The sequence below is a fragment of the Molossus molossus genome, unplaced genomic scaffold (assembly GCF_014108415.1).
Source record: "Molossus molossus isolate mMolMol1 unplaced genomic scaffold, mMolMol1.p scaffold_m16_p_9, whole genome shotgun sequence".
Taxonomy (NCBI): Eukaryota; Metazoa; Chordata; class Mammalia; order Chiroptera; family Molossidae; genus Molossus; species Molossus molossus.
The window spans coordinates 564,827-592,794 of NW_023425403.1; the positions used below are offsets into that span (position 1 = coordinate 564,827).

General features: G+C 58.1%; 1 protein-coding gene across 3 annotated transcripts in view; it reads left to right on the forward strand.

Annotated features, from left to right (window-relative positions):
• Nucleotides 1-1,277: 1,277 nt before the first annotated feature.
• Nucleotides 1,278-27,968, forward strand: part of ARHGEF10 (Rho guanine nucleotide exchange factor 10) — a 72,539-nt gene continuing 45,848 nt past the window's right edge. For 2 of the 3 annotated variants that reach the window (XM_036250234.1, XM_036250235.1), the window contains exons 1-7: nucleotides 1,278-1,289; nucleotides 5,911-5,980; nucleotides 17,441-17,593; nucleotides 18,408-18,692; nucleotides 20,289-20,355; nucleotides 23,035-23,111; nucleotides 24,862-24,918. In XM_036250234.1, the coding sequence (XP_036106127.1) occupies nucleotides 5,944-5,980; nucleotides 17,441-17,593; nucleotides 18,408-18,692; nucleotides 20,289-20,355; nucleotides 23,035-23,111; nucleotides 24,862-24,918 (676 nt within the window). In that variant the 5' untranslated portion in view covers nucleotides 1,278-1,289; nucleotides 5,911-5,943. The remainder of the gene's footprint in view (nucleotides 1,290-5,910; nucleotides 5,981-17,440; nucleotides 17,594-18,407; nucleotides 18,693-20,288; nucleotides 20,356-23,034; nucleotides 23,112-24,861; nucleotides 24,919-27,968) is intronic. The other variant, XM_036250233.1, reaches the window with a different exon arrangement.

Below are 27,968 nucleotides of genomic sequence, written 5' to 3' on the forward strand. Positions count from 1 at the left end.
CAAAGGACCCTTGGACGGAGACTGACACAGTTTTTCTGATATCGAAGCCTTTTCTCAGCAGTTCATGCTCCGGTATCTGCGGTGCGCTAAGACAGGTCCAGGATGGTGTTCGCAGGAAGCTCCGTCTATTTCCATAAACCAGCCTGTGCTAATACTACAGGTGGATGAATCGTTGCCTTAGTTACGGGTGTCTATTTGCTAGCCTTTGTAGTCTTTATGTGCTGGCTGTGATTCACATTAATCAGAATTTGCAGGGACGAACTTTGAGCTTGGGAGCTTCCCAGGCGCTGAATGTCCCCAATAAGTTTCGTGACATTTAGCTATTTTGTATTTATTCTACAAACCGAGTGACGGTGCCAGGAGTTCTGACTTCGCATTACTTGTGGACTCCGAGATGTGGACGGGAGGGGGGGGGTAGCGCCCTTGACACATCTGCTCTGTGGACCAGGGACCAGGCACCGCTCTTTAGTTGTCATTTTGGTATCTTTGTATTCCTGTTAGAGATGCTCTGTCTGATGTTTCTCCTTTAGTAGCAACTACAACAGCGTTTTGTTTCCTTTTTAGTTATACACGAAATAAAGGCTCCCGGGCACAGAGGGCGGCCTTCCGGAGCGTCTGGCCCGGGACTCCGCTCCTGTGCAACCCGGGCAGGTGCCAGTCACCCCGGGGCACAGAGGCGCTGGGCCTGGGGGGTACGCACTGCGGGGGTGGGGGGTGGGGGTGGCAGGGGGGGTGGCGGGGGGGGCCGGCTGGAAGGCGACGCGATGCCTCCTACAACGTCACCTTCGGGCCCCCCCAGCCACGGATGCTCGCGGGGAAGGGACCGGCGGACGTGACTGGGGCTGCCGCAGGCTTTGGAAGTTGCCTCGGAAATGTGTGAAATCAGTGCGTTTCCTGAGGCCCAGGACCGGGCGGGCCTGAGGGCCGCTGACCTTCCCAGGAGCCGGGACCGCCCGGCCGCCAGGGCGGGTCGCGGGGGAGGGGCGGGAGCTGCGGGCGGCGTGTCCCGCGCCCCCCGCCCACGCGTGCGCTGCAGAGCCGGGCGTGGGGCCGCGGGGCGGGGGTGCGGGCGGCCACGTGGCCTCTTAGGAATGCGCTGGCGCGAGGGCGGGGCGCGGCCGAGGAACGGGCAGGCCTCTCAGCCAGTGGGCTCCTGGCACCGCCCGGGCTGGCCAATCACGGTGGGGGGTGGGGCTTCCTCCCCGTGGGCGGGGCCGAGCGCATCCCAGCGGCGGACGCGGGGCGGGGAGAGGGGCGCTCGGAGGGACGGCGGCGGGGGTCCCGGCGGGGTGAGTGCGGGCCCGTGGGGCAGGGCAGGGGGGTCTCCGCCTGGTGATCTCCGGCCCAGGGCAGTCCCCCAACTTTAGCCTGGTGCCCCTGTTCCCGCCACAGACAGTGCAGTTAACGGGGCCGCGAGCAGCCCCCCAACTTCAGCTGGTGGCCCCTGTCTCGTGGGCACAGTGCAGGTAATGGGTGGGGCCCTGGGAGCAGACCCCGCTTTCTGCGCGGGGCCCTGGTCCCCGGGACCTCGGCGCTGGGCGGGGACTCCCCGCTCAGGAAGGTGCCGGGACCCTGGGCGGCGGCTGGAGGCGGCGGAGCCCGACCCCACTGAAGCTGAGGACGAGTCGGGGTGTGTGGGGAGCAGTCGCGTGCCTTGTCCTGCGAAGGCACAGTCCTGGGTCCCTGCAGGGTGAAGATAATCACCCCTTAAGAAGCCCGTGTGCGACGGTTCCCGCGGGCACCTGCCCCGCTGCAGAGGCAGGTGGGCGGCCCCTGGGCAGCAGGTGCCCGTGGGCACCTGGCGACCCCCCCCTCCGTGGCCCCTCGTGTCGCCCGAGAAATCGGAGCCGGCGTCTTGGCTTTTAACGGGGCCGGTGTCCTGGGAGAGCCGCGGGCTCGCTGGTGCGGAGACTTGCTGGAGGTGAAACGTCCTCATTCCCGGGCTGCAGCCCGCCCCCCTTTCTCTGGCCGAGCCCAGAGGGGTTAGGTAGCCGCCCCAGCCCACCTCCTGCGGCAGAGACTCGGGTTCCCTCCGGGCAGAACGCTGCAGGGGTGACAGTTTTCACTGCATGGATATGGCCAGCGGTTCTCAACCTGGGGGCGCCACCCCTTTGGGGGTTGAACGACCCTTTCACAGGGGTCACCTGGGACCATCGGAAACCACGTATTTCCGACGGCGATTCATAAAAGTAGCAAAATTACACTTAGGAAGTAGCAACGAAAACAATTTCATGGTTGGGGGTCACCACAACATGAGGAGCTGTATTACAGGGTCACAGCATCAGGACGGTCGAGAACCACTGGCTTAGAATGTAGTCTGAGTGTCTCTTTTGTAGGAATAACCCCTCTGAGAGAAGAAAGGTGTGAACCCCAACCCTAACCCTAACCCTAACCCTGGCCCCTGAGCGCTCAGCTCTGTTTGCTTGGCCCTGGGGTGTGACTTGGTGGCCCTGGCCTGCAGGTAGGCACCCGGAGACCTCGCAGGCATTCACCTAGGGCTCTTTTGTAAGTGATCAGTTCCTCCATCGAAGGATTTCAGACAATTAAGGACGAGGCAACATTCAAAGTTTTTCAAAACAGTTTTTTATCTTGTGCAAGTCGAGGCCGACTTTCTAGTTCTACCAAGTTCATCATCTGGATGTTGGGAGATGTACATGTTCTCTGGGGTTTCGTGTAGTGAAGTTTGAGGAAAACGCTTTGGGAATCTGGACAGAGGCGTCCTGGTGTTGAGGGCTCAGCGAGGGGCCCGGGCCGAGTCTGGACTGTGCCCCGCCTGCCTGGTCACTGCGCAGAACTTCAGGGTACTTACAGAACTGGGAAGCAATGGCAGGAAATGCTCTTTAATGTTCTGCCTAAGTTAGAGCGGAATAAAAATGCAGTGATTATGACGGTACTGCTCTGTGAGTAATGGTTTTGGACAAGTTGTAAAAACTTGGAAACCCTGTGGTGAGATTTGTTTTTCTGTTCTTGCACGAAGCATCACAGGGGTGCCACAGTGAGAAACTCAAATCCCGAGGTGCTGAGACGCGGATGTGTAATTCACACGTCACAGTCTGTGCGGGTAGAAAGGTGGTGGGGTGACATGGGACAGTGGGGGGGGGCAGGTGTGCGGCCGGTAGGCGGGCGGACCACAGCTCTCCCTGCGGCCTCCCGGAGCTCTGACTTTGGAAGAAGGAGGGGCCAGTTCCGGGTCTGGGGAACTTGGCAAGGTCCCGAGATGAGGCCATGACTGCAGGGTGCGGGCAGGGCCAGGCCCACAGAGTGGCTGTGCCTCGAGGGGTGGCTGTGAGCTCCCCTGCCCAAGAACAGGTGAGGCTGGGGTGCAGAGCTAGCAGAGACCCTCTCACCTCCCACCAGCCCCCCCCCATCATCCCCCCATTGCCTCCCTCCCGATCCCTCCAGCCCTTCCAAAGTGGCCAGGCCTAGACGCCCGTGCTTGCTTCTTTGTTTGCTCTTGTGTGTGAATTTTCAAGATGACCGGTCATTTCATAAAAGTGACCAGTCACAGGCACGCGTGTGCTGCTTCCTCCCGCTGTTCTTTCTGTCGTTCAGAAACACACCTGCACACCCGCTGGGAGGAAGCGCTGTCTGTGGGTGGTCGATGTTTTATGAACAATATTCAGAAGACTTTAAAAAATATTAAAAGTACTTTTTTAGGTTTAAACCTTTTCTCTTCCATGAGCCACTTTCTGATACTAGAAATGACTTTTTAAAGTGAAATCGTGTCCCAGCTGTCGGCCTTGCGGTGCCCGTGGTGAGGGGCGCAGGGGAAGGCTGTGCCCCTGTAGAGACAAGCTGGCCGCTCACCTCGGGGCTGCTGATTGGGGGCGCAGTCTTCGCCCCAGAATCTCCACTCAGTGAACCACTCGGGACTCTTGAACTGGGGAGTTTATGAAGAAAACAGCAGGAATGAACACTCTGTTCACGGATAGCCGTGCAGCGAGGTCTCGGGGTCCCAGGGCACAGGCTGTGCTTCTGATCGGGCCGGGGGCTTGCTGTCTGGCGTTGGGGACCAGACCCTCACACGTGCGTGTCATTATTATTATTATTTATTTTTTATTTTTTATCCTCACTCGAGGACATTTTCCCATTTTTTGTTCAGATAGAATGGGAGGGAGAGAGAGGAAGAGAGAGAGAGAGAGAAACATCGATGTGAAAGGGACACATCGAGTGGCTGCCACCTGCACGACCAACCAGGGCCGGGGACAAACTGTAACCAAGGTATGTGCCCTTAGCGGGAACCGAACCCGGGTGTCTCTGTACCTCAGGCCGACGCTCCAACCGCTGAGCCAAACCGGCCAGGGCTCATTATTATTTTTAAAGAAAGCAATGTGGACGTTCAAGCTCCAAAGTCAAATAGAGGCACGATTTTTGAACCCCTGTTGTCCCTCATTGGTGTGGACGACAAGAGCTGACCGACCGGACAAGAGAGGCCAGAGAGTTTATTCGGATGGAAGTGTGCTCAGCACGTTACTGTCCCAGCCTGGCCTTGGCCTCCTTTCTCCGCTGGGAGGGAGTCCTGACCTCAGCCGGGTTTCCGATCGGAGCCCCGAGATGTGAGCTGGAGCAGGAGGGTGTTGCTAAGTGGTGCTCATGCCCACTTGAGAGGAGGCTCCAGGCTGGGGGCTGGGAGGCCTCTGGCTTTGGACGAATACAGTCAGGTTCCAGCACATGGAGTCGCTTGGCTGGTCCCTGCTGGGCCAGGCTCCGTCTTACTTCGGCCCAGTGTCCAAATGGCCTGAGGGTGGAGCCGCCTGCCCCGCTCAGGACAGGACTCCGGTGGGCTCAGTGTAGACTCAGCCCGGGGACTCGAGGATTCCCGACGAGCATGTTTCAGAGGCCAGAGCACCGTGGCTTCCAGGTGCTGAGCTCTGGTGGAAAGAATTCCGTGCGTCGTCTTACTCATCCCGCGAGCAGGTCTGAGCCTGGCCCTCAGACCCGGCAGCTGCTCCGAGCCGGCCAGGTGCGAGCCAGCCTCGGGCACAGTGGAAGGTTCTGGGGAGCTGCTCTCTGCCCCGTGGCAGATTCCAAAGGGCCTCCCCAGCTCAGCGGAACTTGGGGCCGCTCGGGCTGTGTCCCCTGTAAGTGCCAACAAGTGGGCTTCCTGTTAATCAGGTGACAGCAACTCGCAGGGGTGGTTGGCATTCGCCTGTGCTGCCCCAGACTCCAGGGCCTGCCCTCGGGGGTGTGGAGGGAGCTGCAGATGGGCTCAGGGCCGCCCCCGTCCGGCTGTGCTTGTCCCCTCTGCGGCACCCGCAGGGCGTCACTGGAGACCCGGATGGCTGCCTCAGCAGAGGTGGCCTCCGGAGCCGACTGCGCCTTCACCCAACTGCTCTGCTAGAAGCTGGGGCAGGTGTAGCTCTAGAAACAGGGAACTTTTGGTCTCCGTGACAACAGCGAGGGACACGCCTTCTCACGATGCATCTGGCTTCGCACCTGTGCCGAGACTCGGTTTCCCTGTGAGCGCGTGGGAAAGAGAAATGCAGAGAAGAGAGAACCAAGCAGAGATCAGTTTAGGAAAGTGGTCAGCCTGGGTCTCCATCCCGGGCAGTCAGTTCTTCATTCGAAACCCTAAGTGTTGGGTGGAGGAGGAGGAAGACAAGGTATACCTTGCGTGTTCACTTCTCCCCTCAGCCTGGGGTCTGGATGGAGCAGAGGGGGCTCGGGTGCTGGGCTGGGAGGCGGGAACCGGCGGCAGAACCCTGGTTGCTGCGCAGGGAAGGTGGGCACACGGGACTCCGTTGGGGTTCGCTCCAGGGTATTTAGTTTTCCTCGTCCTTGTGGCGAGTAGGCAGTGAGCTCCTTCTCACCTCTGGGACTGAACCGCATCTCCCCCGGCCGCTGGCCCTGGGGCACCTGTGGGCCGAGGGCAGCCCCCACCTGCCCCTGACCCCCTCTCTCCTCCCGCAGGGCTGCCCAGGGCCCAGGCTTCAGCGCTGCAGCATGGACCCCCCGGAGCCGCCGGCCCCCGCTCCAGAAGGTAGGTCTGCCCCCGCCGGAGGCCTCTGTGCGCACGCTGGCACCGACGGAGGCGGCTGCCCGGACTCGTGCCCGCAGAGCACTGTCCAGCCCGAGAGACTGGGTTTGACCGTGGTCCCTGCGGAGGTGGAGCTCTGGTGCCCTTACTGTGGGGGTGTCCTGGCTGAGCCTTCTCCATCCCCCCAACAGGTTCAGAGACACTTCTGGGGCCCGTGTGGGCCTACGGGAGACCCTCTCTGGCCTCCTCCTCCCCCAGGTGCTTTGTCCGAGCCCAGCCCGGCTCTGGCCTCACAGGTCATGGGGTGGGGGGGGGCTCCCTGGCTCCTTTCACGCACTTTACAGACGTTCTTTGCATCCCGGAGGCCAGAGCCCCCACCAGCAGAAAGAGAAGCACTCGCTCTGCTAGGGGTCCTGGGGGGTCCGACTTTGATTGTTTTCACCTCCTGGACCCCCACCCCGTGAGGCGGTGCCCGGAGGACACGGGTCCTCCCTGCCCGGCCAGGTGCAGGGACTTCCCACACCACAGCTCCGGTCCGCTTGCCCTCTGTGGGGTCCCTGCCCAGTGTCACATCGAGAGGGCTAGTTCTGGGCGCCCAGTTCCCTCCTGTTGGCCGTGTGTCTGTGTTTCGGTCGGTCCCACACAGCAGATGTTGGCTCATGGAGCGGTCACACCCGCCGGTAACTGCAGTGACCACACGCAGGTGAGGACCGCGGGAGGTGAGCTGAGTCTGGGGTCCCTGAGGGGACCATTGTTCTGGGGACATCGCCGCTCAGCCCGAGCCGCCCAGTGACACCCAGAGCCTGGAGGCCGCGAGCTGTCCCTTGTCCTTGTTGGAGGAGTGTGGGCGGCTGCCTCCTGGGTCAGCACTTCTTTGCTGTGTTCTGTTTTAAAGAAGAAAAGGTTTGGAAACAAATCGCCTTCACCAGAAGTCAGAGAAACATCGTGTCTTGGATAAAACTCTCCTGTGGTAATTAACGGCTGCTCTTCAGGCCTGGGGACAGAAAGTGTAACTTTTATCTCGGAGCTGGAAAGGGAGTCTTTCATTCGTGTGTCCCTGTGTCCATCTCGGCTCGTCTCTGAAGGCGCCAGTGGTTCTGAGCCGTCCTGGGGTTGTCTGCGCACAGGAGGCGCCCTGTCCCCTTGTCCCCGAGCCCGGCAGCCGGCTCTCCACTGGGTGGGGGGCAGAGCCAGCCCGTCCGACTCCCAGGCCTGTGTCCGGGCGAGGACTGGGCTGCAGGCCCCGCCGGCTCGTGCCGTGGGCAGCCGGGCGCTCACCCCTTCCCTCCTGCACAGCCGGGATCTGACACTTGCATCAGTCGGGGTTGGAAACGTGACTGTGTCACTGGCAGTGGGAAGGAACCTCTCGGTCACGGAGACGTGCCGCACGACTGTTTCTCTTGGGCACCGTGGTGGGCACGCCGGCTCGACGACAGCAGCGTTTAAGGGCGAGGGGGGGTCGTCCTCAGACCAGACTGGTCTCTGGAGCCACGCTGGTGACAAGGTCAAGTTGCGGTTGGCGTTGCTGGGCCCACGTGTCCGCAGGGCAGCAGCAGGACGGGGGAGTGAGGGTGGGACAGACCGTGACCCCCAGGCTTGGGGCTGGGAAGGGGCCTTTCTGGACCTCAGGCCCAGTGTCTGCCCTGCGGGCTCTGCAAGACCACGAGCATTGCTGTCCGGAGCCTTGGCTGCGCGTCTGGGCCAGGCTGGGGCCCTGCGCCCTGGGAACCTTGGGAGTCTCACCTGGAAGGGGAGCAGAGCTGGTGGTTGCGGGGTGCCACGAGCTGCCAGGCCCCCGAGATGGGAGACTCTGGGCATCAGAAGCAGAGGATTGGTGATGGGCTGATTCCGGGACCACCGCGTCGGGGGCATCAGGGGACTGCAGTGTCCCCACCGCCACAGGAGGTCCTTCCAGGGAGGAACAAGGAGAACAGCCCGTGGCTACCGCGGGGCCCACTGGCACTGGCTGGGGGCAGGTCACCGGGCCGCCGTGGAGTGGTTTCGCGGCTGGCGGGGAGGCCCCGGGCGAGGCAGTGCCGACTGTGCACGGTGCTGAGGGCGGGGCGCGGCAGTGGGAGTCGTGACCCCCGACGGATGCTGGCGACGAGGTGACCGGGTTCCTGAGGAAGTGGAGGGTCAGCGTCCACCCACAAGGGGGCAGGGAGGGAGGGGGCAGGTCACCGAGAGTGTTTCCCGCAGAAAGAACTTGGTGAGGGCGAGTGGGCTGGGCGACTGGACCCCACCCGTGCGTGCGGTTGCCCGTGTCCGGCCTGCACCCTGGAGGGACGCCCGGCTCCCTCACAGCCGACGGGAAGGCAAACGGTGCGCCCCTTTGGAGGACAAACCAAACATCACGTCCTCTGACCAGTGACCCGGCAACCACACTGCTTGGTGCTTACCCAGATGTGACTGACGTCACGTGGTCACCTGCACGCAGATGTTTATAGCAGCTTCATTCCGAATTGTCAAACTTGGGAGCAACCAAGACGTCCCTCTGTAGGTGAGGACACTGTGTCCATCTGGACTGTGGGCTGTCACTCAGCACGATGAAGCCAGAAAGTCGTGGCGGAACCTGAAGTGCATGTGGCTGAGTGAGGGGAGCCGGTCTGGAAGGCTGCTCACTGTGACCCCAACTTGTGACACCTGGAGGAGAGAGAGCCAGGGGACGGGGACGGATCTGTGGCTGCTGTGGGGTTGGGGGGGATGAGCGGGGGAGCCCAGAGGGTTCCGGGCAGGGAACCCGCTCTGTGTGGTGCTGTGAGGGTGGACACGTCATCACACAATCTGTCTAATGGACAACACAGCGTGAACTCTGATGTCACCTGTGGACTCTGGGTGACGACGATGTGTCCGGGCAGGTTCAGCAGCTGTGACAAATGTCCCGCACGGTGGGGGTGTTGATGGTGGGGAGGCGGTGCAGGAGGGAGGAACATGCGAAATCTCTGCTGTTACTTCAGTTTTGCTGTGAGCCTGTAAAACAACAACAACAACAAATAACAATATATAAGTAACAATACAAAATGGAGCCAGAGGAGGCGCCCTGCCTGTCTGACGCCTCAAACCTTGGCCGTTGGAACGGACACAGTAACCTTTGCATCGGGCCCAGGGCAACATTGTATCTCGAAGAGCTGCTCCCCGAGGGAGCAGGAAGGCAGATGTGCTGAGACTGGACTGAGGTCACAGCCTTGTTTAGAATCGGCGTCGCTGCGTCGAGATGTCTGCACCCGGAGCAACGCCCTCCCGCTGTGATGTCATAGTCCCCGTCCTACCTCATGCACACCCATCACCTCTGTCTCCTCATCCGGACACTCTTAGGGCTCCTGCCTGAATCATTGCTCCCCGAACATCTGTTCTTATCGCTGTGGAGTAAGCGCTGTTGTCTCTGACCCCGAAGGCCTTTCTCTGTTGGCTGAGCCTCAGCCCAGACGCTGTGCCCAGGCCCAGTCGGGGAGCCTGGCGGGTGCGTCCGAGATTCAGGCCGTGAGGCTCAGTGTGGAAGACGAGGCTCAGCGTCTGTGGGCTGAGGGCGGTTCTCTCACACTGACCTCGGGGCTCAGAGCTGCGTGGGCCACGGCATGGGCCACGGCGTGGCTGGGGCAGCACAGAGGCCTCCTCGTCCTGGGAAGCCCGCCGGACAGGCCTGCTGCCCGGAAAGTACTCCGAGGAGCGGACTGTGGGTAACTGACCCCCGCCTGGCACACAGGCGCAGATACACCGTGCGTGGTCGAACTGGCACAACAAGCAGACACTGGACATTCCTGAAATGCTCTGTTTCATAACTTGTTCTAGAAGTTTGGGCTCAAATTGATGAGCGGATCGCTGCTCCATAAGGTTGGTGAGAAGGCGGTCAGTGCGGCGGAGGCTGGGCCCGGGCCTGCCGGGGAGGGACCCGGCCTGAGTCCTGGGGAGGGCCGCCGCTGTGGGCAAGGGTCGGTGGCCCAGGGGACGCACAGGGCGGCTCCTCAGGACAGTGTGGGTGTGACCAGAGGGACAGTTTCCCGGAGGCTCCGGTCCCTGGGCGGCCTCAGAGCGGAGGCTGCGCTCACACCCGGGCGCTCGCAGCGGCTCGGGCCGTGTCAGATCGGGCGGCCAGCGGTGCGGGACTGGGCCCTCTGAGCGCGTCCAGCCCGTGACCTTCATGCTGGGCCTCCTGGGCGGGTCCTCCTCACCCACGTCATCTCCAGGGGGTGGCACAGGGCGGCCTCCACGTGCGCCCCCGATCCTGTGGTCTGTGCCCTGCCCTCCGGGTTGACCCATTGCTGCCTCCTCGCAGCCCAGCCCCTGGGTCAGTGAGGGCCTCCCTGTCTGCGTCACCTCCTCTGTGTCCCATGCTGGCTCAGACACTTCCGTCCCTCATACACGGGGTTTAGAAGCAAACCATCCACAGAAAATCTGTTCACCGAGTGACCGCTGGACTGAGATACACTGAGAGCCCTTTCAGCACGATGCCACCTGTGGCCATGGCAGGGTGTGCTCTCCCGAGCCTGGGCGACCCCTGGGCTGTGCCCCTCCTGCTCTGGTGTGGTCGTCACCCCTCGGGGTCCCTGGGCTGTGGAAGCATCGTCTCTGCCTGTCAGCACTGGGTGTTCTCTGGGTGTGTGTGTGTGTGCACACTCGTGTATGTGCATGCTTGTGTGCACGCTTCTGTGTGCACACGCTCGTGTGTGCATGCCCGTGTGTGCACGCTCATGTATGTGCATGCTTTTGTGTGTATGCTTCTGTGTGTGCACACTCGTGTATGTGCATGCTTATGTGTGCACGCTCGTGTGTGCCGTTCCCTTCTCGTGGAGACAGCCGTGTTGTTTCAGGGCCGACCTGCTCCGTGTGACCTCATCTCAACACATTACCTCTGCAGGAGGTGTTTCCACATAAGGTTTCATCTCAGTCTTGGGGCTTAGGAGAAAGTATTTGGGGGGGACGCAGTTCAGTCCTTCACGCTGCTGTCAGAGCTAAGCTCAAGTGTTTCAGAGACACCCCACATTGCTCTTTTTTTTTCTTTTTTTAAAATCTTTATTTTTGAATGTATTACAGATGTTCCTCATTTTTGCCCCATTGACCCCCTCCTCCCCCCTCCTACTCCCTTCCCGCCTCTTCCCACACTATTGTCTGTGTCCATTGGTTATGCATATAAGTTCTTTGGTTTATTTCTTCGCACCCCCACAACCCCTTTCCCTTTGAGGTTTGTCAGTCTAGCAATGAATTTGTACTTCTTAATCCCTTCACCTTTTTCACCCATTCCCCCAACCCCCCTCCCATCTGGTAACCAACAAAATGTTCTCTGTATCTATGACAATGTTTCTGCTCTGCCTGTTCATTTTGTTTGTAGATTCAATTGTCAATAGATATGTATTCATTGACATTTTGTTTGTTCATATATTTTATTTTTTTCTTTAAAAAGACCCTTCATCATTTCATATAATAACGGTTTGGTGGTGATGAACTCCTTTAGCTATTTCTTGTCTGGGAAACTCTTTATATGGCCATCGATTCTAAATGACAGCTTTGCAGGATAGAGTAATTTTGGTTGTAGGTTCTTGCTTTTCATCACTCTGAATATTTCTTGCCACTCCCTTCTGGCCTGCAAAGTTTCTTTTGAGAAATCAGCTGACAGCCTAATGGGAACTCCCTTATAGGTAACTAGGTGCCTTTCTCTTGCTGCTTTTAAGATTCTCTCTTTGTCTTGAACCTTTTGCATTTTGATGATGATTTGTCTTGGTGTGGGCCTCTTGGGGTTCATCTTGGTTGGGACTCTCTGTGCTTCCTGGACTTGTATGTCTGTTTCCTTCACCAAGTTAGGGAAGTTTCTGCCATTATTGTTTCAAATAGGTTTTCAATTTCTTGTTTTCTCTCTTCTCCTTCTGGCACCCCCAAGATGCGAATGTTGGCACGCTTGAAGTTGTCCCAGAGGCTCCTTACACTATCCTCATTTTTAAAAAATTTTTTTTTCTTTTTGCTGTTCTGATTGGGTGTTTTTTGCTTCCTTATATTCCAAATCGATGGTTTACTTCTTGGCTTTACCTACTCTACTGTTGAATCTGTGCAAATTATTCTTTATTTCAGTTAGTGCCTCCTTCATTTCTGACTGGTCCTTTTTTATGCTCTTGAGGCCCTCACTAAGTTCACTGAGCATCCTTATAAGCAGTATTTTGAACTCAGCATCTGTTAGGTTGCTTATCTCCATTTCGCTTAGTTCTTTTCTTGGGGTTTTGTTCTATTCTTTCATTTGGGACTTGTTTCTTTGTCTCCTCATTTTGGCTGCCTCCCTGTGTTTGTTTCTGCGTATTACTTAACGAGAGGTATGGGGCTCGCTGAGACCAGATGCTGCTTGTTTGAAAGTATTCAGGAAAAACTGAAGCAGGATCCAAGACAGGCCAATCCTATGGTTAATCAACTGGCAACAGCTTGGGTGGGCCTGAGAGTTGGGTGGGGCGGGGCCTCAGGGAGTCACCAGGGCGGGGCTACCAGTGTGAGCCAGGTTGCTGGAGTCCAGATATGGGGGCTGTCTGCCGCCCCAGGGAACGGCTCACCAAAGGAACAAAGGCCTCTGACAGCACGTCTGTCCCTGAGAAAGCCCCCTCTCCAGCCCTCGCTCCAGTGCCAAACAGCTCAGTTCTTCCCTGTGTGTCTCTGGTGCCCCTCGAGCTGCCTCCCCTCCAAGCTTAGAGGGAGAGAGTCCGAGAAGTCCGTGCGCGGGCCCTTTAAGGAGCCGCCTGGGGCTCCAGCCGCCTCAGCCTCCCTGAGCCTCAGTTCCTGCTGGTTTTCCAGCCAGAAGTGATGGGGATTCTCTTCCTGGCCCTGGGACCCTGAGCGGGGCACCTGGTGCGGGACGGGGACCCCCTCAGACCTCAGGGAGGACCTTCCAGCCGAGGTGTCCTCCTGATTTTTATCCGCCACATGTGGGTGTGGGACCAGCTCCGCCCCCCCCGCCCCCCCCCTCCTACCAGTCTCCATGTGGCTGCTGCTTTAATCCCGTAGTTGCAGGACTTCCATTCAGCTCGGTGTCAGACAGTTTTGAATGATGGTTGTTCTGTAGTTTAGTTGTAACTTTGATGTGGTTGTGGGAGGACGGACACTGCGTTTACCTACCCGCCATCCTGACCGGAAGTCCCCACATTGCCCCCCACGAGGGGCCTCCCTGCGGTCCCAGGAGGTCTGGGTTTCCGCGGCAGCCCAGGGTCCCAGGGCAGTGACGGACAGGGTCAGGGCTCAGTGTGCTGTGCAGAAGCGGGTGTCTTCTGGGTGCTGGTGGGGGCCTTGGGGAGAGCGCCGGTGGGTGGGGGTGGCCAGCGTAGGGGCGAGGCTCCTTGGTCCTGGGGGAGCCTGGGCAGGCCACCCCAGGGGGCACCAGGCCGGGGATACAGCAGGCGGTTTATTTTCTGGGACTGAATTCTCGGTGGCATCCGATGGGCGTGGTGCCCTGAGGTGCACTGTCCTGGCCGGGAGGGCACAGACCGCTGCCCGCACCTCCGACGTCGCTGTCTGTGAGCAGGGACTTCTCACCTGTCCGGGCGCCAGGGCCTCAGAGGTGCCGCCAGCAGAGGGTCCACGGGGACGGGACCCTTGGGAGGACTTCTCTGCTGCTTCTCTTCCGTCTGTGAACTCGGATCCTGCCGGAGGTTCCCGGAGGGGAACATGGGTGTTCTTGGCAGAAAGATCTCATCTGCTCATCACTCACTCACTCATCCCTCACACAGCATGTGGGGAGCAGGCGGCCAGTCTGCTGAGGGCTGCGTGGCTGATGGTGAGGGGTTCACCTGTCCACGCAGCTCCGCTGTCCCCTGTTTGTGGGGGGAGGGCTCCTGCTCCTCGGGGCACAGAGCTGGGGACCCTGAGCCCTGTCCCTGTCCTTCAGGGATTGCAGGCCCCATAGTTCAGGCTTGGTTTTGTCCCCCACAAGTCTTCACAAGCCTGTTTTGTCCCCCACATTTAGACAGAAACACGTTTCCTAAGAATCACATCGAGGTGAACCACCTGATGGTTGAGCCACCAAATGTACTTTCCTGCCAGAGCCGACGGCAGATCCACGTGGTTCTAGTCAGTTCGGGGCTCCTGGCCTGCGTCGCAGCCCCGACAAGCGTTGTTCTGTGTGTTTCCCCGTCTCTGTCGGGTATTGAACTGCGTTATCTCCCGTCGTGTTTATCTGGAGACGCGAGCCTGAGCAGATGACGAGCCGGTGTGTGGAAGTGTCCAGGAAACAGCTCCTCTCCTGTTGCAGAACTGGTTCCCGCAGAGGTGGGCTCACCAGCTTCGTCAGCGAGCGAGGTGACCGTCACGACGGAGCCCCTGCCTGCTTCCAGGGAAGGGGTGGCGTGTGTTTAATTAAATATGAACACGAGGCAGTTAACACGGTCCCCAGAGAGGAGGTGCCACGCAGAGACGTGTCCTCTCACCGAAACCAGCCGTGCGACCGGCCAGCATGGTGCTTGCTGTAGAAAATCTGCAAAACGCAGAAAAGCACGAAGTGACCGCTCTCATGTGAGGATCCAGTGGCCTTCATTACTGACCACCACCATCCTCCAGAACTTCCTCCTCTTCCCAGCTGAACCTCCGTCCCCATGGACGCTCACTCCAGCCGGACCCCGGGCCCGGGCAGGCTGCTCAGGGGCCGTCGTGTGGCAGCAGGTGTCACGACTTCCTCTGCGGACAGAATGACATCCCGTTGTGTGGACTGGCACATGTTGCTTGTCCATCACCCACTGATGGACAGGGGGTGCCTCCCCCTCTGGGTCCTGTGGTCGTGGTGAGCGGAGTCCCTGCTTTCAGAAGGGGGACCTTGGGGTCCAGTGGTAACTCGGGGTTGTCGGCACCACCCTGGTCTCCTTGGTGGCTGCTGTCCTCCATCCCCACCAGCAGGGCCCCGGCTCCCCAGGGCCCGGACGCTCGCAGAACATGTTCTCTCTGATCAAATGCGTGTGAAAAGACACGTTAAAAACTGTATTACCTCAGTATGCCTGGAGCTCCTTTCCATGAGATTGAACAGCCTCCAAAAAATAGTTCCCGTCATTTCGTAGCATCTCGTTGCACAAACATGTCCTAACGTGTATAAGAGACTTCGGTTGTTTCTTCAAAAGTATTCTTCTAGTGAAGCATTGTGAGACTACGCACCACGTCCCGAGCGTCTGAGACCAGGACACACAGACGCGAGCGAGGCTCTGAGATGCTGGCAGCTGTCCGCCCGCTGACAGCTGTCAGAACTGTGTGGTGCAAACGCCCTTCTCTGATTCCATTTCAGTACTTGTCACTATTACTTGAAAGCACTTGAGAACTAGGTAGGACGTGTTCGTGAATACCCCTTGGTGCCCTGCGTGTGCCCCGACGGGAAGCTGTGGCTGTCCTGGGCCCCGGGACCACCCCCAAAGGCAGAGGCAGCCGGACTCTGCCCCCTTCTTTCCAGCCCTTCATCACTGGGGACAAGAAAAGTCTGTTTCCTTCCAAACACCCTGTTAGAATGTGTCACTGATTCCAGGAGAGGTGAATGCCTCACATGTGAGATGGTTTTCTCGTTTGGACCGACCGCCAGAGGCCTCCCGGACCAATGAGGCCCCGGGAAGGAGGTTCTCAGACAGGTAGACGCCCATCTGACTTCCCTCCCTGGGAAGCCCCCGCTCTGACCCTGAAGGTTAACTGTTCGCCCCCACTCGCCTCTCGGCCCAGGAACCGCCCCGGGGGAAGATCGTGCCCTTGCCAAGGGCACAGGTGCCCCCCCCCCCCCCCGCGCTCTCTCACGCTGGTGTCGGGTCTGCTGGACTCCCGCCCGGCCCCTCCCTTCTCCCCCTCCGTCCGGTGGGCCCGGGCGCTGGGCACCGAGCACGCATCACCCCATGGCCGTCGGTGGGAGGATCAGGGCTGGGTGGTGCTTGACGGTGACTTTTTCACTGGATCACGGTGGCAGGTGCATCCCCTGGACAGACGTACCCCCCCCCCCCCCGTACTTTCCACCTGTTTACCATCCACGGAAACAACAGGCAACATGTTTGCTGTTCTCCAGCCGACTGTGTCACACTGGAGGGCCGTGTCTTCTGACCCTCCACCCGCTCCTTTCCAAAGAGAATGCTGGTATAATCTTTAAGTCATTTTCTAAAAATCTTCACCCGAGGATATTTTTCCATTTATGGAGAGAGTGGGAGGGAGAGAGAAACATCAACGTGAGAGACACATCCACTCGTTGCCTCCTGCACGACCCTGACCAGGGCCGGGGACGAACCACCACCAAGGTTTGTGCTCTTGACCGGAATCGAACCCGTGACTCTTTGGTCCATGGGCCGACGCTCTAACCCCTGAGCCAAACCGGCCAGGGCTCAGTACTTTTATGTGTAATATACCCAAAATACAGGTCAACATAGAAGATTTTAATGCCATTTTACAACATTTTAATTCAGGTGTGCACTTTTTTCTAAACAAATTAAAAAGACAGTCCCCCTCAAAGGGTCCAGGGTCACAGCCACATGGCTCGCGGGGGAGCTCCCACTCTGTGCTGTGGGGTCCTGCCCTCCCCGGGGGGCAGCCTTGGCCAGGACTGTCCCGGGGGGACAGGGAGCTCGTGGCCCAGCTGCCACTGTAGGGTCCTCGTATCCGTGGGACAGGAACCACGGCCTTAGGCGTCCTCCCGACAGCGGTTCAGCACTGTGCTAGCATCTGAGCTTCCACGGGCTCCGGGGTCCACGGCGTCGGGACCTGAGCTTCCATGGGCTCTGGGGCCCACGGCGTCGGGACCTGAGCTTCCACGGGCCCTGGGGTCCACGGCGTTGGGACCTGAGCTGTCCACGGGCTCTGGGGTCCACGGCGTCGGGACCTGAGCTTCCACGGGCTCCGGGGTCCACGGTGTTGGGACCTGAGCTGTCCGCGGGCTCTGAGGTCCACGGGTCCACGGCTTCGGGACCTGAGCTGTCCACGGGCTCTGAGGTCCACGGGTCCACGGCGTCGGGACCTGAGCTCTCCACGGGCTCTGAGGTCCACGGGTCCACGGCGTCGGGACCTGAGCTTCCACGGGCTCTGAGGTCCACGGGTCCACGGCGTCGGGACCTGAGCTGTCCACGGGCTCTGGGGTCCACGGCGCTGGGACCTGAGCTTCCATGGGCTCCGGGGTCCACGGCGTCGGGACCTGAGCTGTCCACGGGCTCTGGGGTCCACGGCGCTGGGACCTGAGCTTCCATGGGCTCCGGGGTCCACGGCGTTGGGACCTGAGCTGTCCATGGGCTCTGAGGTCCACGGTGTAAGTGTCTCAGGGTGGAAAGTGCTTTTCCTCCCTCCTTCCTCTTCCCACGGTGCCTGTAGTTCCCATGAGAGGAAATCAAAGCCGCTGACCGCCTAGCCCACCCGGTGAGAGGGCTCCTGAGAGCTTGCGGGCTGCTGGTCACAGGGCAGTGCCCCCGCCCCTCCTCAGTGGGTCTCTGCTCAGGAATGTGGACGCAGCCCTGCTGGTAACAGACGTCAGCTCCGTCCTCTCTGTCGTCTTCACTGTAGAAAACGGAGTGAAATGCGACACGAACAACAACGAGGAGGAGGGAGAGCTGTTTGATTTTGACAGTGGAGATGAGCTTCCAGCAGCAGATGTAGGGGCCCCGGGCACCCCCTCGGCCAGTCCCGTGGGAGCCGACGCGGCCTCCGTCAGCTCTGGTGAGTCCCAGGCGGCCCCCAGGGACCCGGCCGCCCACCTCCCCTCCCTGCCGGCTGGGACCCCTCCAGGAAGGGGCGTCCTGAGCGATGCGGTGTGAGCAGAAGTGAACTTGGCTGAATTTCTTTCGTTTTAATTTTATTGACTTTAGGCAGAGGGAGGGAGGGCGGGAGGCAGAGACATGCCCATTTGTCGTTCCACTTATTTATGGATTCATTGGTTTCCTCTCGAATGTGCCCAGTCCGGAGACTGAACCCGCAACCTTGGCGTGTGGGGACGACGCTCCCACCCTGAGCCGCGGCCAGGACGGGCCGAGTTTCTCTCACTTGCTCTGTCTGCAGATTCCCAGTCCCGCCCACTCACCTTCTTTAGTGTTTGGAGGGACAAAGTTCCTGGTTTCTGGTGGAACAGCCTCATCCGTGTGTCACCACAGACCACGGGATGTTTCAAAGGGATGCTGCTTGGGGTGAATCAAATGCAGGAGTTTCTGGGTCCGTGTCAGGAAGGGAACTGGCCGCTTGACTCACCGCCCACGGCCGGGTCGGACCGGCCTCGCGTGTCTCTGGCCGGAGCAGGAACCCATGGAGCTGGCCCGCCTTCCAGCAGCTGACGTGCCCCCGCCCTGGGACGAGGTGCCCGGCAGCTGCCAGGCCGCGGGTGCCCCCCTGCCCCAAAGTTTACCTCCCAAAGCCAGTGCTGCCCGCATGCCCTGTCCGGGCCCGGGGATCTGGAGCCTCAGGGGCCCTGGTGCTGTGGGGGAGTCGGGGGCTCCCCGCTGCCGGGGAGCACAGGCCTGATGAGGGTGTCTGCCTCCAGGAGAAGACGGGACAGCAGCAGACATGGGGGTGCCGGTGGAACCCACTAAACTCGGGGTCCCAGCTAGAGTCAACCCCTACTCCGTCATCGACATCACGCCCTTCCAGGAAGACCAGCCTCCGCCCCCCGACCCTGAGGCCGAGGAGGAGAGTGTGAGCCCGCACGTGCCCAGTGGGTACTCGGTGCCCGTGCCCTGCGGCTACGCTGTGCCCTCCAACCTGCCCGCACTCCTGCCCGCCTACTCCAGCCCCGTCATCATGCGCACGGTGTCCCTGGACGACGAAGGTACCTGTCTGCCCAGGCACTGGGAGTGGGCCCCAGGGGGGTGCGCAGTCGAGGGGAGTCAGAGCTCCTCTGGGGGTTCTGGAAGCAGAGTCTGACCTGGGACTCGCCCCATCCCCGCCCACCAGGTGCTCCCAAGCCTTGTGTGTTTGGGGGCAGCTATCATGTCTTCCTCCAAACACTGGTTACATGTGGGCGCGCTGTCCCGTCGCCCACTGATTCGTGAATGGCAGACTCTTTGGGTCAGTCTGTCTGGCTGGGGTCTTCGTTCACGGGAGCTGAGGGGTCCGGAAGGCTCTGTGTCTCCCCTAACACCTTTCTCCTGAGACCCGATGTGTGGAAAGGGCCTAACTGTTCAGGGGCCTTGAGGACCCAGGAGGTAACACCCTGAGATTCCTGGTGCACCACCTGGGACCCCTCCTGCGAACGGGCACCTCGGTACTTAGTGGGACCGGGACGTTTCTGCAGGTGAAATCTCCAAGCTTCCTGGACCCAAGTCAACTGCCGAGCCTTCCGAAGTGGTCAAGGTGGTTCTTAGCACAAATTCCTTCTAAAAGGGTTTTTGGACACAGAGTTGCCAGCACAGCAATTAACAGGCAGTCAGTGAGCACTGAAGCCTTTGTTGTGAGCTCTGCCTCTCACTGGATGTGTGTGCACAAGTGTGTGTGCAGGAGTGTGCGCGCTCAGGAGTGTGTGTGTACAGGAGTGTGTGTGTGCACAAGTGTGTGTGCAGGAGTGCGCGCGCACGAGTGTGTGTGTGTGCAGGAGTGTGCGCGCTCAGGAGTGTGTGTGCAGGAGTGTGTGTGTGCACAAGTGTGTGTGCAGGAGTGTGCGCGCGCACGAGTGTGTGTGTGCGTGCAGGAGTGTGTGTGCACACGAGTGTGTGTGTGCACGAGAGTGTGTGTGCAGGGGTGTGCGTGTGTGCGCAGGAGTGTGTGTGCACGAGTGTGCATGTGTGTGCACGAGTGTGTGTATGCACGAGTGCGTGTGTGTGCACGAGTGTGTGCGTGCACGAGTGTGCGTGTGTGCACTAGTGTGTGCACGAGTGTGCATGTGTGTGCATGAATGTGTGTGCACGAGTGTGCATGTGTGTGTGCACAAATGTGTGTGTGCACAAGTGTGCATGTGGGAATGTGTGTGTGCACGAGTGGGTGTGGGAAGATGTGTGTGCTGCACGTATGTGTGTGGCTGTGTATGTGAGTGTGTGCATGTGTGAAGTTTGGTTGTCAAATATCACAAACTTAGGTATCCCCCCTTGAAAATCTTCTGAGGTTGCCGTGTAGACACACTTTGAAATAAATCACAACTAATTTCTCGTGAAAACTTAAGAAATGGTGGGTGTGATGTTTCATTTCAGCTGGAGCCTGATGGGTTTGGGTGTTGTTTTGTGTCTGGCTGTTTCATAAGACCTTTGGAATCACTCCTGACTGTCATCCCCCCCGGAAGACATTTTATCTGAAAGCTTCGAGCCTGTCACTTGATCATCTTTGTGCCAAGGCAGGCCTGTCGTGAAGACACGAAGGAGGAAATCTTTTGAGGGTGAAAATGAGCTTGCTCAACACTTCGTCGCGCACGGAGTAACACTGGTCCCTTTCTCAGCAGAAACCCTGGATGCCGCAGAAGACGGCCGGTGCGCTTCTCTGAGTTCTGAGGACCCAGCAAACAGGTGTGTGTGCGGACGTGACGGGGTGTTCTGAGTCACAACTGTTCTCCGGAGCACCGAGTGCCGCGATGCCCAGGTGCGCCGAGGTGCTGACTGCCCAGGCCCGTCCCCGCCTCGGCCCCTGCCGGCTCCTCACCCCCTGTCTCTCACACACTCTGCGCTCTCACCCTGGGCCCAGACTGTGCACCAGGGCTGTGCGAGGCGCTCGTGTTATTCTCGGTGGAAAGCAAGCAATGAGACCACAGCCAAACAGGACCGAAGGCGTGCACTCCGTCTCCTTGGAGACGCCTGGGGGGCCTTCGCATCCTGAAGGCTCTCAGGATCCTTCCGTGGAAACAGACACGTTTTTAACTTTGTCTAAGCCAGAATTCGCCTAGAACCCTCCAGGCTGATTTGGTTATAGGCCTTTCTTTATACCACTTACCTTCACAAATGTTATTTCATCTGCTTGGTGTACTCAGGAAAAATCCTCTCCACAGGCAAACTCCTACTCATCCCTTAAAACCCAATTCAAGTGTTTTATAAAATTTCCTCTTTTGTACTTCCAGAGCTGAGTGCACACCTGCATTATATCTGTGTCCCTTTCTACTACCAGGTCTTAGAACATGTACTTCCTAGTATGGCAGGTGGTCTCAGTGCGTGGCAGTTGGGCTCAGTGCGTGGCAGGTGGGCTCAGTGCGTGGCAGGTGGACTCAGTACATGGTGGGTGGTCTTGGTGCATGGCGGGTGGGCTCAGTGCGTGGCAGGTGGACTCAGTACATGGTGGGTGGTCTTGGTGCATGGCGGGTGGGCTCAGTGCGTGGCGGGTGGGCTCAGTGCGTGGCAGGTGGTCTTGGTGCGTGGTGGGTGGGCTCAGTGCGTGGCAGGTGGACTCAGTACATGGTGGGTGGTCTTGGTGCATGGCGGGTGGGCTCAGTGCGTGGCGGGTGGGCTCAGTGCGTGGCAGGTGGTCTCGGTGCGTGGTGGGTGGGCTCAGTGCATGGCAGGTGGGCTCAGTGCGTGGCAGATGGGCTCGGTGCGTGGCGGGTGAGCTTGTTTGTTTTTGAGCAGTTCTGTTGAGAGAGTCACACACCGTGCATTTCAGCTATTTAACGTGTGCTCTTCTATAGTTCTTGGTATGTGCATCATTCATTTTACAATTGTAAATAATCTCTACATAAACTTTGTCATTTTAACCATTTTTACATGTAAAATTCAGTGGCATGAGATACATTTAGAGCACTGATTTTCTTTTTTTAGATTTGAATTGATTTTTTATTTTTTTCCTTTTTAAGCAATTTATTTTTGTTACAGATGTTTCTCTTTTCCCCCCATTGACACCCCTCCTGATACCCGCAGCCCCTCACGGCATTGTTGTCTATGTCCATTGGTCATGCATCTATGCATATAAGTTTTTTTGTTTGTTTTTAATTAATTAATTTATTTTTGTTACAGACGTTTCTCCTTCCACCCCCCAGATTCCCCCTCCGTGTCCCTCCCCACCCTCTCCCCAGCCTTGTTGTCCATGTCCACTCTTCATGCACACATACACATAAGTCCTGTGGTTTATCTCTCCCCCACCACCCTCTCTTCTGGGGATTGTCAGTCTGTACCCCACTTCCACATCTCTGGGACTACCCCATTCCTCAGACTGTTCTGTTCATTATATTCCACAAATAAGTGAGGTCAGATGATACTTGTCTTTCTCTGTTTGGCTTGTTTCACTTAGGATAATACTCTCCAGGTCCCTCCACGTCGTCTCAAAGGATAAGAGATCTTTCTTTCTTACAGCTGCATAGTACTCCATTGTGTACATGTACCACGGCTTTTTTATCCATTCGTCTCCTGATGGACATTTGGGCTGTTTCCAGATCTTAGCTATTGTAAATAGTGAGAGCAGTGATTTTCAACCGAGACCGGTTCATTTTACTTTGTGGGTAATCTCCCAGGTCCTTCATGTGTCGTGTGTGAGAATTTTCTTGTTTGAGACTGAACACTGTTTTGCAGCGTGTATATCACCTGTTTTTCTCAGTTTATTCATCCGCTGGTGGACACGTGGTGTGTTTCTACTTCTTGGCGGTAGTGAATCTCTCCCCACACCCGCTCACACCCGCGTGCAATGTGGTCGCGGACCCGCTGAGGACCTGGCTGGGGCGGGCGGGCACCCGAGGGCTTGCACCAGCTCCGGCACCTGCAGAGACGTTGTTTCCCACGTCCGTGAAGGCAGGGCGGGGGGAGCTCATGTGCAGTTCATGCCTAATGTGCTGTCTCATCTATAAACGAACACTTTGAAACTAAAAAAGGGTGTAAAATGTAATAAAAATTTAACAGAAAGGAAATGCAGTGTACAGTAAAAAGTGAAATTTAATAATAATAGTGAGCAACCACAAAAGCAGAAACCCACGAAAATAGTCACGGCACAGTTGCCTGAGCTGTCAGCGGTGGTAGACGGACCTGGACGTGTGCCTTCGTTCCTGTTTGTCACCCGGGAGAGGCTGAGGCATCGCACAGGGGTCGGCAGGAAAGGGCAGTTGGGCTGGGGGGCGGCTTGTTCACGACGGGAGATGTTGGAGCCCTGAGGTCTGACTGCCGCCTGCGGTCCCCTCTGGAAAACACGCCGTCGGCCTGTGTGGGAGCTCTGGGGACGCTCAACTCTGACCGAAGGATGGTCAGTGTGGCGATTTTCTGTTTGCTTTCCTGCAGTGAGGATCGGGTCCACGCTGAAGACAGTGCCCTCGCCCGCTGGGTGGCAGATCCCGCCAACACCGCCTGGATGGACAGTAAGCAGCAGACCCGCCGGGGCTGCTGGTGCCCGGCTCTGCCCATCAGCCTCGTGCCCGGGATCGGGGCCACAAGTTCTGACACAGCCCATCCCCCTGGCCTGCTGGGCAGCTCGCTTCCTTTGCGCCCGGCGCCGTGCGTCCCGGCCCGTCTTCCTGGTGCTGGTTTCTGTTTGGCTGCTGTGGACTCGGGAGCTGAGGCTTTGGCCCCAACCAGCAGCCAGCAGTCACCACGGAGACACCGAGAAAGCCTCTTCCCTGAGATCCGGGGCCTTTGCACGGCCGGGTGCAGCACCCACTGACCAGAAGGCACCCCAGATGCCAGGCCTGTGCCCCGTGTGGTTTAGAGAGCGCCCCTGTTTTTAGCTAGATTAACTTTTTAACTTTTTAATTTTTTTAAATTGATTTCTTAGAGAGAGAGGAAGGGAGAGAGGAATAGAAACATCGGTGTGAGAGAGAAACATGACCGGCTGCCTCCTGCACGCCCCCTGCTGGGGATCGAGCTGCAGCCCGGGCGTGCGCCCTGACCGGGAACCAAACCCGGACCTCTCAGTCCACTGAGCCACACTAGCCGGGCTACTGTTTTAATTTTTAAAGAGACAGTGAAGATTGCTCTTCTGATTATCTCTTTTATTCCCTGCTGGCTCCCTAATTCCTGTGTGATTGCATCCATCTTGGGTGTAATGAGGAAATTACCCCTGAATAATTCATTCTGGCTTTAATTCCAACATTGTCCAATAAAGAGTGTAATTAGCTGATTCTGTGGGGATGGGGTGGGGCTGTGAAATCAGGGTTATTACAGGGTTAAATGATTGCCCTGCTACTCTGCAGTGATTTCACTTCCAAAGTAAACTTACCTGAATTTCCTGCTCACTTCTGATATGCAGACGGCCGTTAATTAGAATAACTGTGCTGGAAAGGAAGCTTGTAGACTCCAGTCCCCGACATCTAACAGGGCAGAGGTACTGGCTGCAGCTGTAGTTAGACTATTGAGGCTGTTCCTGAATTTGCCCTTGTCACGGGGGTGGGTAACAGTGTCTGGGGGTCAGAAGACAGTCCCTTGTATTGACCTCTTTTTTTTTGTGGCCCTTTGTAACATGTGTTCCTTATGGTTCTTAATTTTTGTTTGTTATTTTTGTTAATCCTCACCCGAAGGACTTTAGATAGAGGGGAAGAGAGGGAGAGAGAGAAACACTGATGAGAGAGACACCCGTTGATTGGTTGCCTCCTGCATGACCCGATCAGGGCTGGGGATCGACCCTCCAACTGAGGTACGTGCCCTTGACCGGAATCGGACCCTCGACCCTTCAGTGCACAGGCCGATGCTCTAACCGCTGAGCCGCACGGCCAAGGCGCAGGGTCACCATTTCTACGCTTGCACGTGGCCGGGGACGGACATCACCGTCATCGGTCTCTGGGAGGTTTCTCACCTCACCGAGCAGGTGGGGGCCGTCCCTTTGTCTCTGGGTGTTGGGGACGCCTTAACTCCATGCATTGACGGTTGTCAGAGCCACACAGAGGCGACGGGACAGACAGTGACCGGGGAACTGGCCTGAGAGGACAGCTCCCAGCTGATGTTTCACAACGGTCCACGCGGAGCGAGGCACCGCCCTGCCCTGCGCATGACGCCTGTGCTTCGGCAGTGCCGACGCTGCTGCGTGCCGTGTGCCTGGGAGACCACGGCCTGTCCCGTGTGAATCGCACTCCCTGGTCTGCGTCAGTTTCTAAGTCCTCCCTCCTTCCATTGCAGACCCAGAGGAGGCCATATACGACGACGTGCCCAGAGAGAACTCGGACTCGGAGCCAGGTTTGACGGCCTCGGTGGGGTAGGCGATGGTCCAGCGGTCTCTCCACCGGGGCCGGCGCACCCCTCCCCGCCCTGTGTGTCACATCTGTGCCCTGCACGGTTCAGTGTCGCGTGGTACCGTGTGCTGGGCACATGCGTGTGCTTATGTTACAGCACTTGATAGAGGGTCACTCTCTGCGTCACCCAGAGAAGCAGAAAGAGCTGAGGGTGTGGAGAGTGAAGGGAAAGGCCCGGAACACGGGGGCTGAGAAGTAGCAGCGCAGGTCTGATGGACGAGGAAACGAGAAACTTCAAAGCAGGCCAAGCGTCAGGCCTGCCTGGACTGGAGGCCACGGGGAAGGAGGCCACGGGGCAGTGGGCCACGGGAAGGTGGCCACAGGGCAGGGGGCCATGGGACAGGAGGCCAGGGGGAAGGTGGTCACAGGAAGGTGGCCACGGGGAAGGTGGTCACGGGGCAGGAGGCCACGGGAAGGTGGCCACGGGGCAGGAGGCACAGCTGCCCCGAAGGGACTGTGATTGGGAGGGAAGAGCAGACGCCCCGTGCTGGGAGACAGGGGGGTTGCATTCGAAGAGCTCTGGGGGACCGGGCATTTCCACCCAGATTTCCACAGCAGCAGAAGTGCAGTTCCTTAAGGAAGACGAGATCGGGGAGGTTTTCCACTCAGACTCTAAAGAAACAGTTTCTGTTGTAGTTCAAGGACAGGCTGCTGAACAGAATGGGGAGCAGAATAGCGAGCACACAGGCTGACACGTCTGCGAGCGGGGACCAGCCGTGCGACCTCCGGAGCAGAGCGCACAGGAGCTGAGCTGGGGGCTGCAGGGGTGTGGCCAGCCCAGACCCACTCTGCCGGTTTCCAGGAGAAGGGTGTGGACACCTTTTTTTAAAAAAAAAATATTTTCTTTATTGATTTTAGAGAGAGGAAGGGAGAGGGAGAGAGAGAGAAACATGATGAGAGAACATCGACTGGCTTCCTGCACGCCCCCCACTGGGGATCAGGCCCACCACCTGGGCATGTGTCCTGACCGGGAATCAAACCAGCGACCTCTCGGTGCAGGGTTGACGCTCAGCCACTGAGCCACACCGGCCGGGCTGGGTCCCGTTTTTTATATGATAGTTCAGGTCTGCATTTTATGAATTACCACTAAAAGAACAGAAAAAGACGATTGAACTTCCGAATCAGTAGAGCGAAACTCCACCTGGTAGACAGCAGGAAACATGAAACAAGGAAGCGTGTGAACAGCAGACAGACAGACGGCAGGACTAGTCCAGTGTTGGTGCGGACAACACCCCTGCGTGGGCTCCAGTTGCCAGGAGAAGTTCTGAGCTCGGGTCACGGAGCGCAGCCGGGCCGGGCGATAGGAGCCACGTGAGCACACGGAACACTGGACACCAGCAGGTGGAGCTCGAGCCGACGCCGAGCAGATGTGGCCAGGACGACTAGAGCGTGATTAGAGACCCCAGAGACCGCGATGTCCGCGTCCCGAACTCGCGTGACCCAGCGACGTGGCCTAGAGCAGATCGAGGGAAATGCGACAGGAGGAACGAGAAGCAGGTCGAGAGACGCACACAGGTCCTGAGGCCAATAGTTCCAGAGGGACGTGTTTCCCAGACGCAGAGGAGGCGTCTGAACACTGCGCAGTAGTAAAGCCCACGGTCACCAATGCGGAAGCCTGTTTTCAGGCCTCATTCCTCGACGAAAACCCGAGAAAGTCAGAAAAACAAGCACGAATGTCTGAAAACTGAAGATCACACAGCTTACGACTCATGTCATAGGGATGGACGTGAGGAAATGTTCTGACTTGAATAATAATGAAAGTGTTGCATAAAAGCTTCCAGGGAGTACTATGCAGCGGCAAGGAAGGCAGATCTCTCATCCTCGGAGACAGTGTGGAGGGACCTGGAGAGCATCGTCCTAAGCGAAACGAGCCAGTCAGAGAAGGACAAACACCACATGACCTCACGTATTTGTGGAAGATAATGAGCAAAGTGAGCTGAGCAACGAAACAGACCCAGAGACAGAGAAAGGAGTGCGGTTCAGACTGACGGACAGAAGAGGGGGCGGGGGGTGGAGGAGATGAACCACAGAGCTTATATGCCTGTGCGCCTAGCCAGTGGACACAGACAACAGTGCTGGGGGGCTGGGGGGCCGGGTAAGGAGGAGGGGTCTAGTGGGGAAAAAGGAGAAACATCTGTAACAAAAATAAATTAATAAAAATTAGAGGAAAAACAACAACAACAACAAAATGTACGGGGCAGATTTAAAATACTGAGGAATTATAGAGATTGTGGCATCTGCTAAGAAAAGGGGAGAATGAAGAAGAATCAGCTCAGCCTCCCACTCGGCACGTGACAAGGGCGGAGCCAGGGAACGGGGGGGGGGGGGGGGGGGAAGGAGCAGGACCCGAGCCCAGGAGTGGAAGACGGGGAGCAGGGAAGGACCCGCCAAGCGCAGGAGCTGGTCTCGGGGAAGAACGCAGAGCCCCATCCTTCAGGGAGAGACGGTGCCAGGTTGGGGATCAGCCAGGACGACCGGACCGCAGGAGAAATTCGGGAAAACCAGGAGGGAATTCTGTGAACTTTCGGTTGACGAGCTGAAACACTTGGAAAATGAAACACGTCCTTTAAATGGACTGTATCTGACGTAGGAAACAATCTCCAGGGACTCACGGTCTTGTCATTTGCTCAGTGGATCTGCCAGATGGCCCTCCAGGACCACAGCCTGCGGGCATGCACTGCCCCTCCGTGGCGCACACGGTCCCTCCGTGGTGCACATGGTCCCTCCGTGGCACACAGGGTCCCCAAGATGGGAGGAGAGGACGCCCAATAACCATGCTGGGATACGGGCATAAATGTATAATCCACCCCTCGAGGGCCTGAGCCTAATGTCCCAAACCCTCAGGAGGTCAAGTCCAGCAGGAGCCCTCTGAACTCGCCAGCTCCTCGCAGGGGTCAGGGACCCTTTAACACCGCAGGTTCCTTCGCTCCATTTCCCCAGGAACAGGTGCTGGGTGTAAGTGTAGCTCATCTCAGCACCCACGGAGACTCAGTG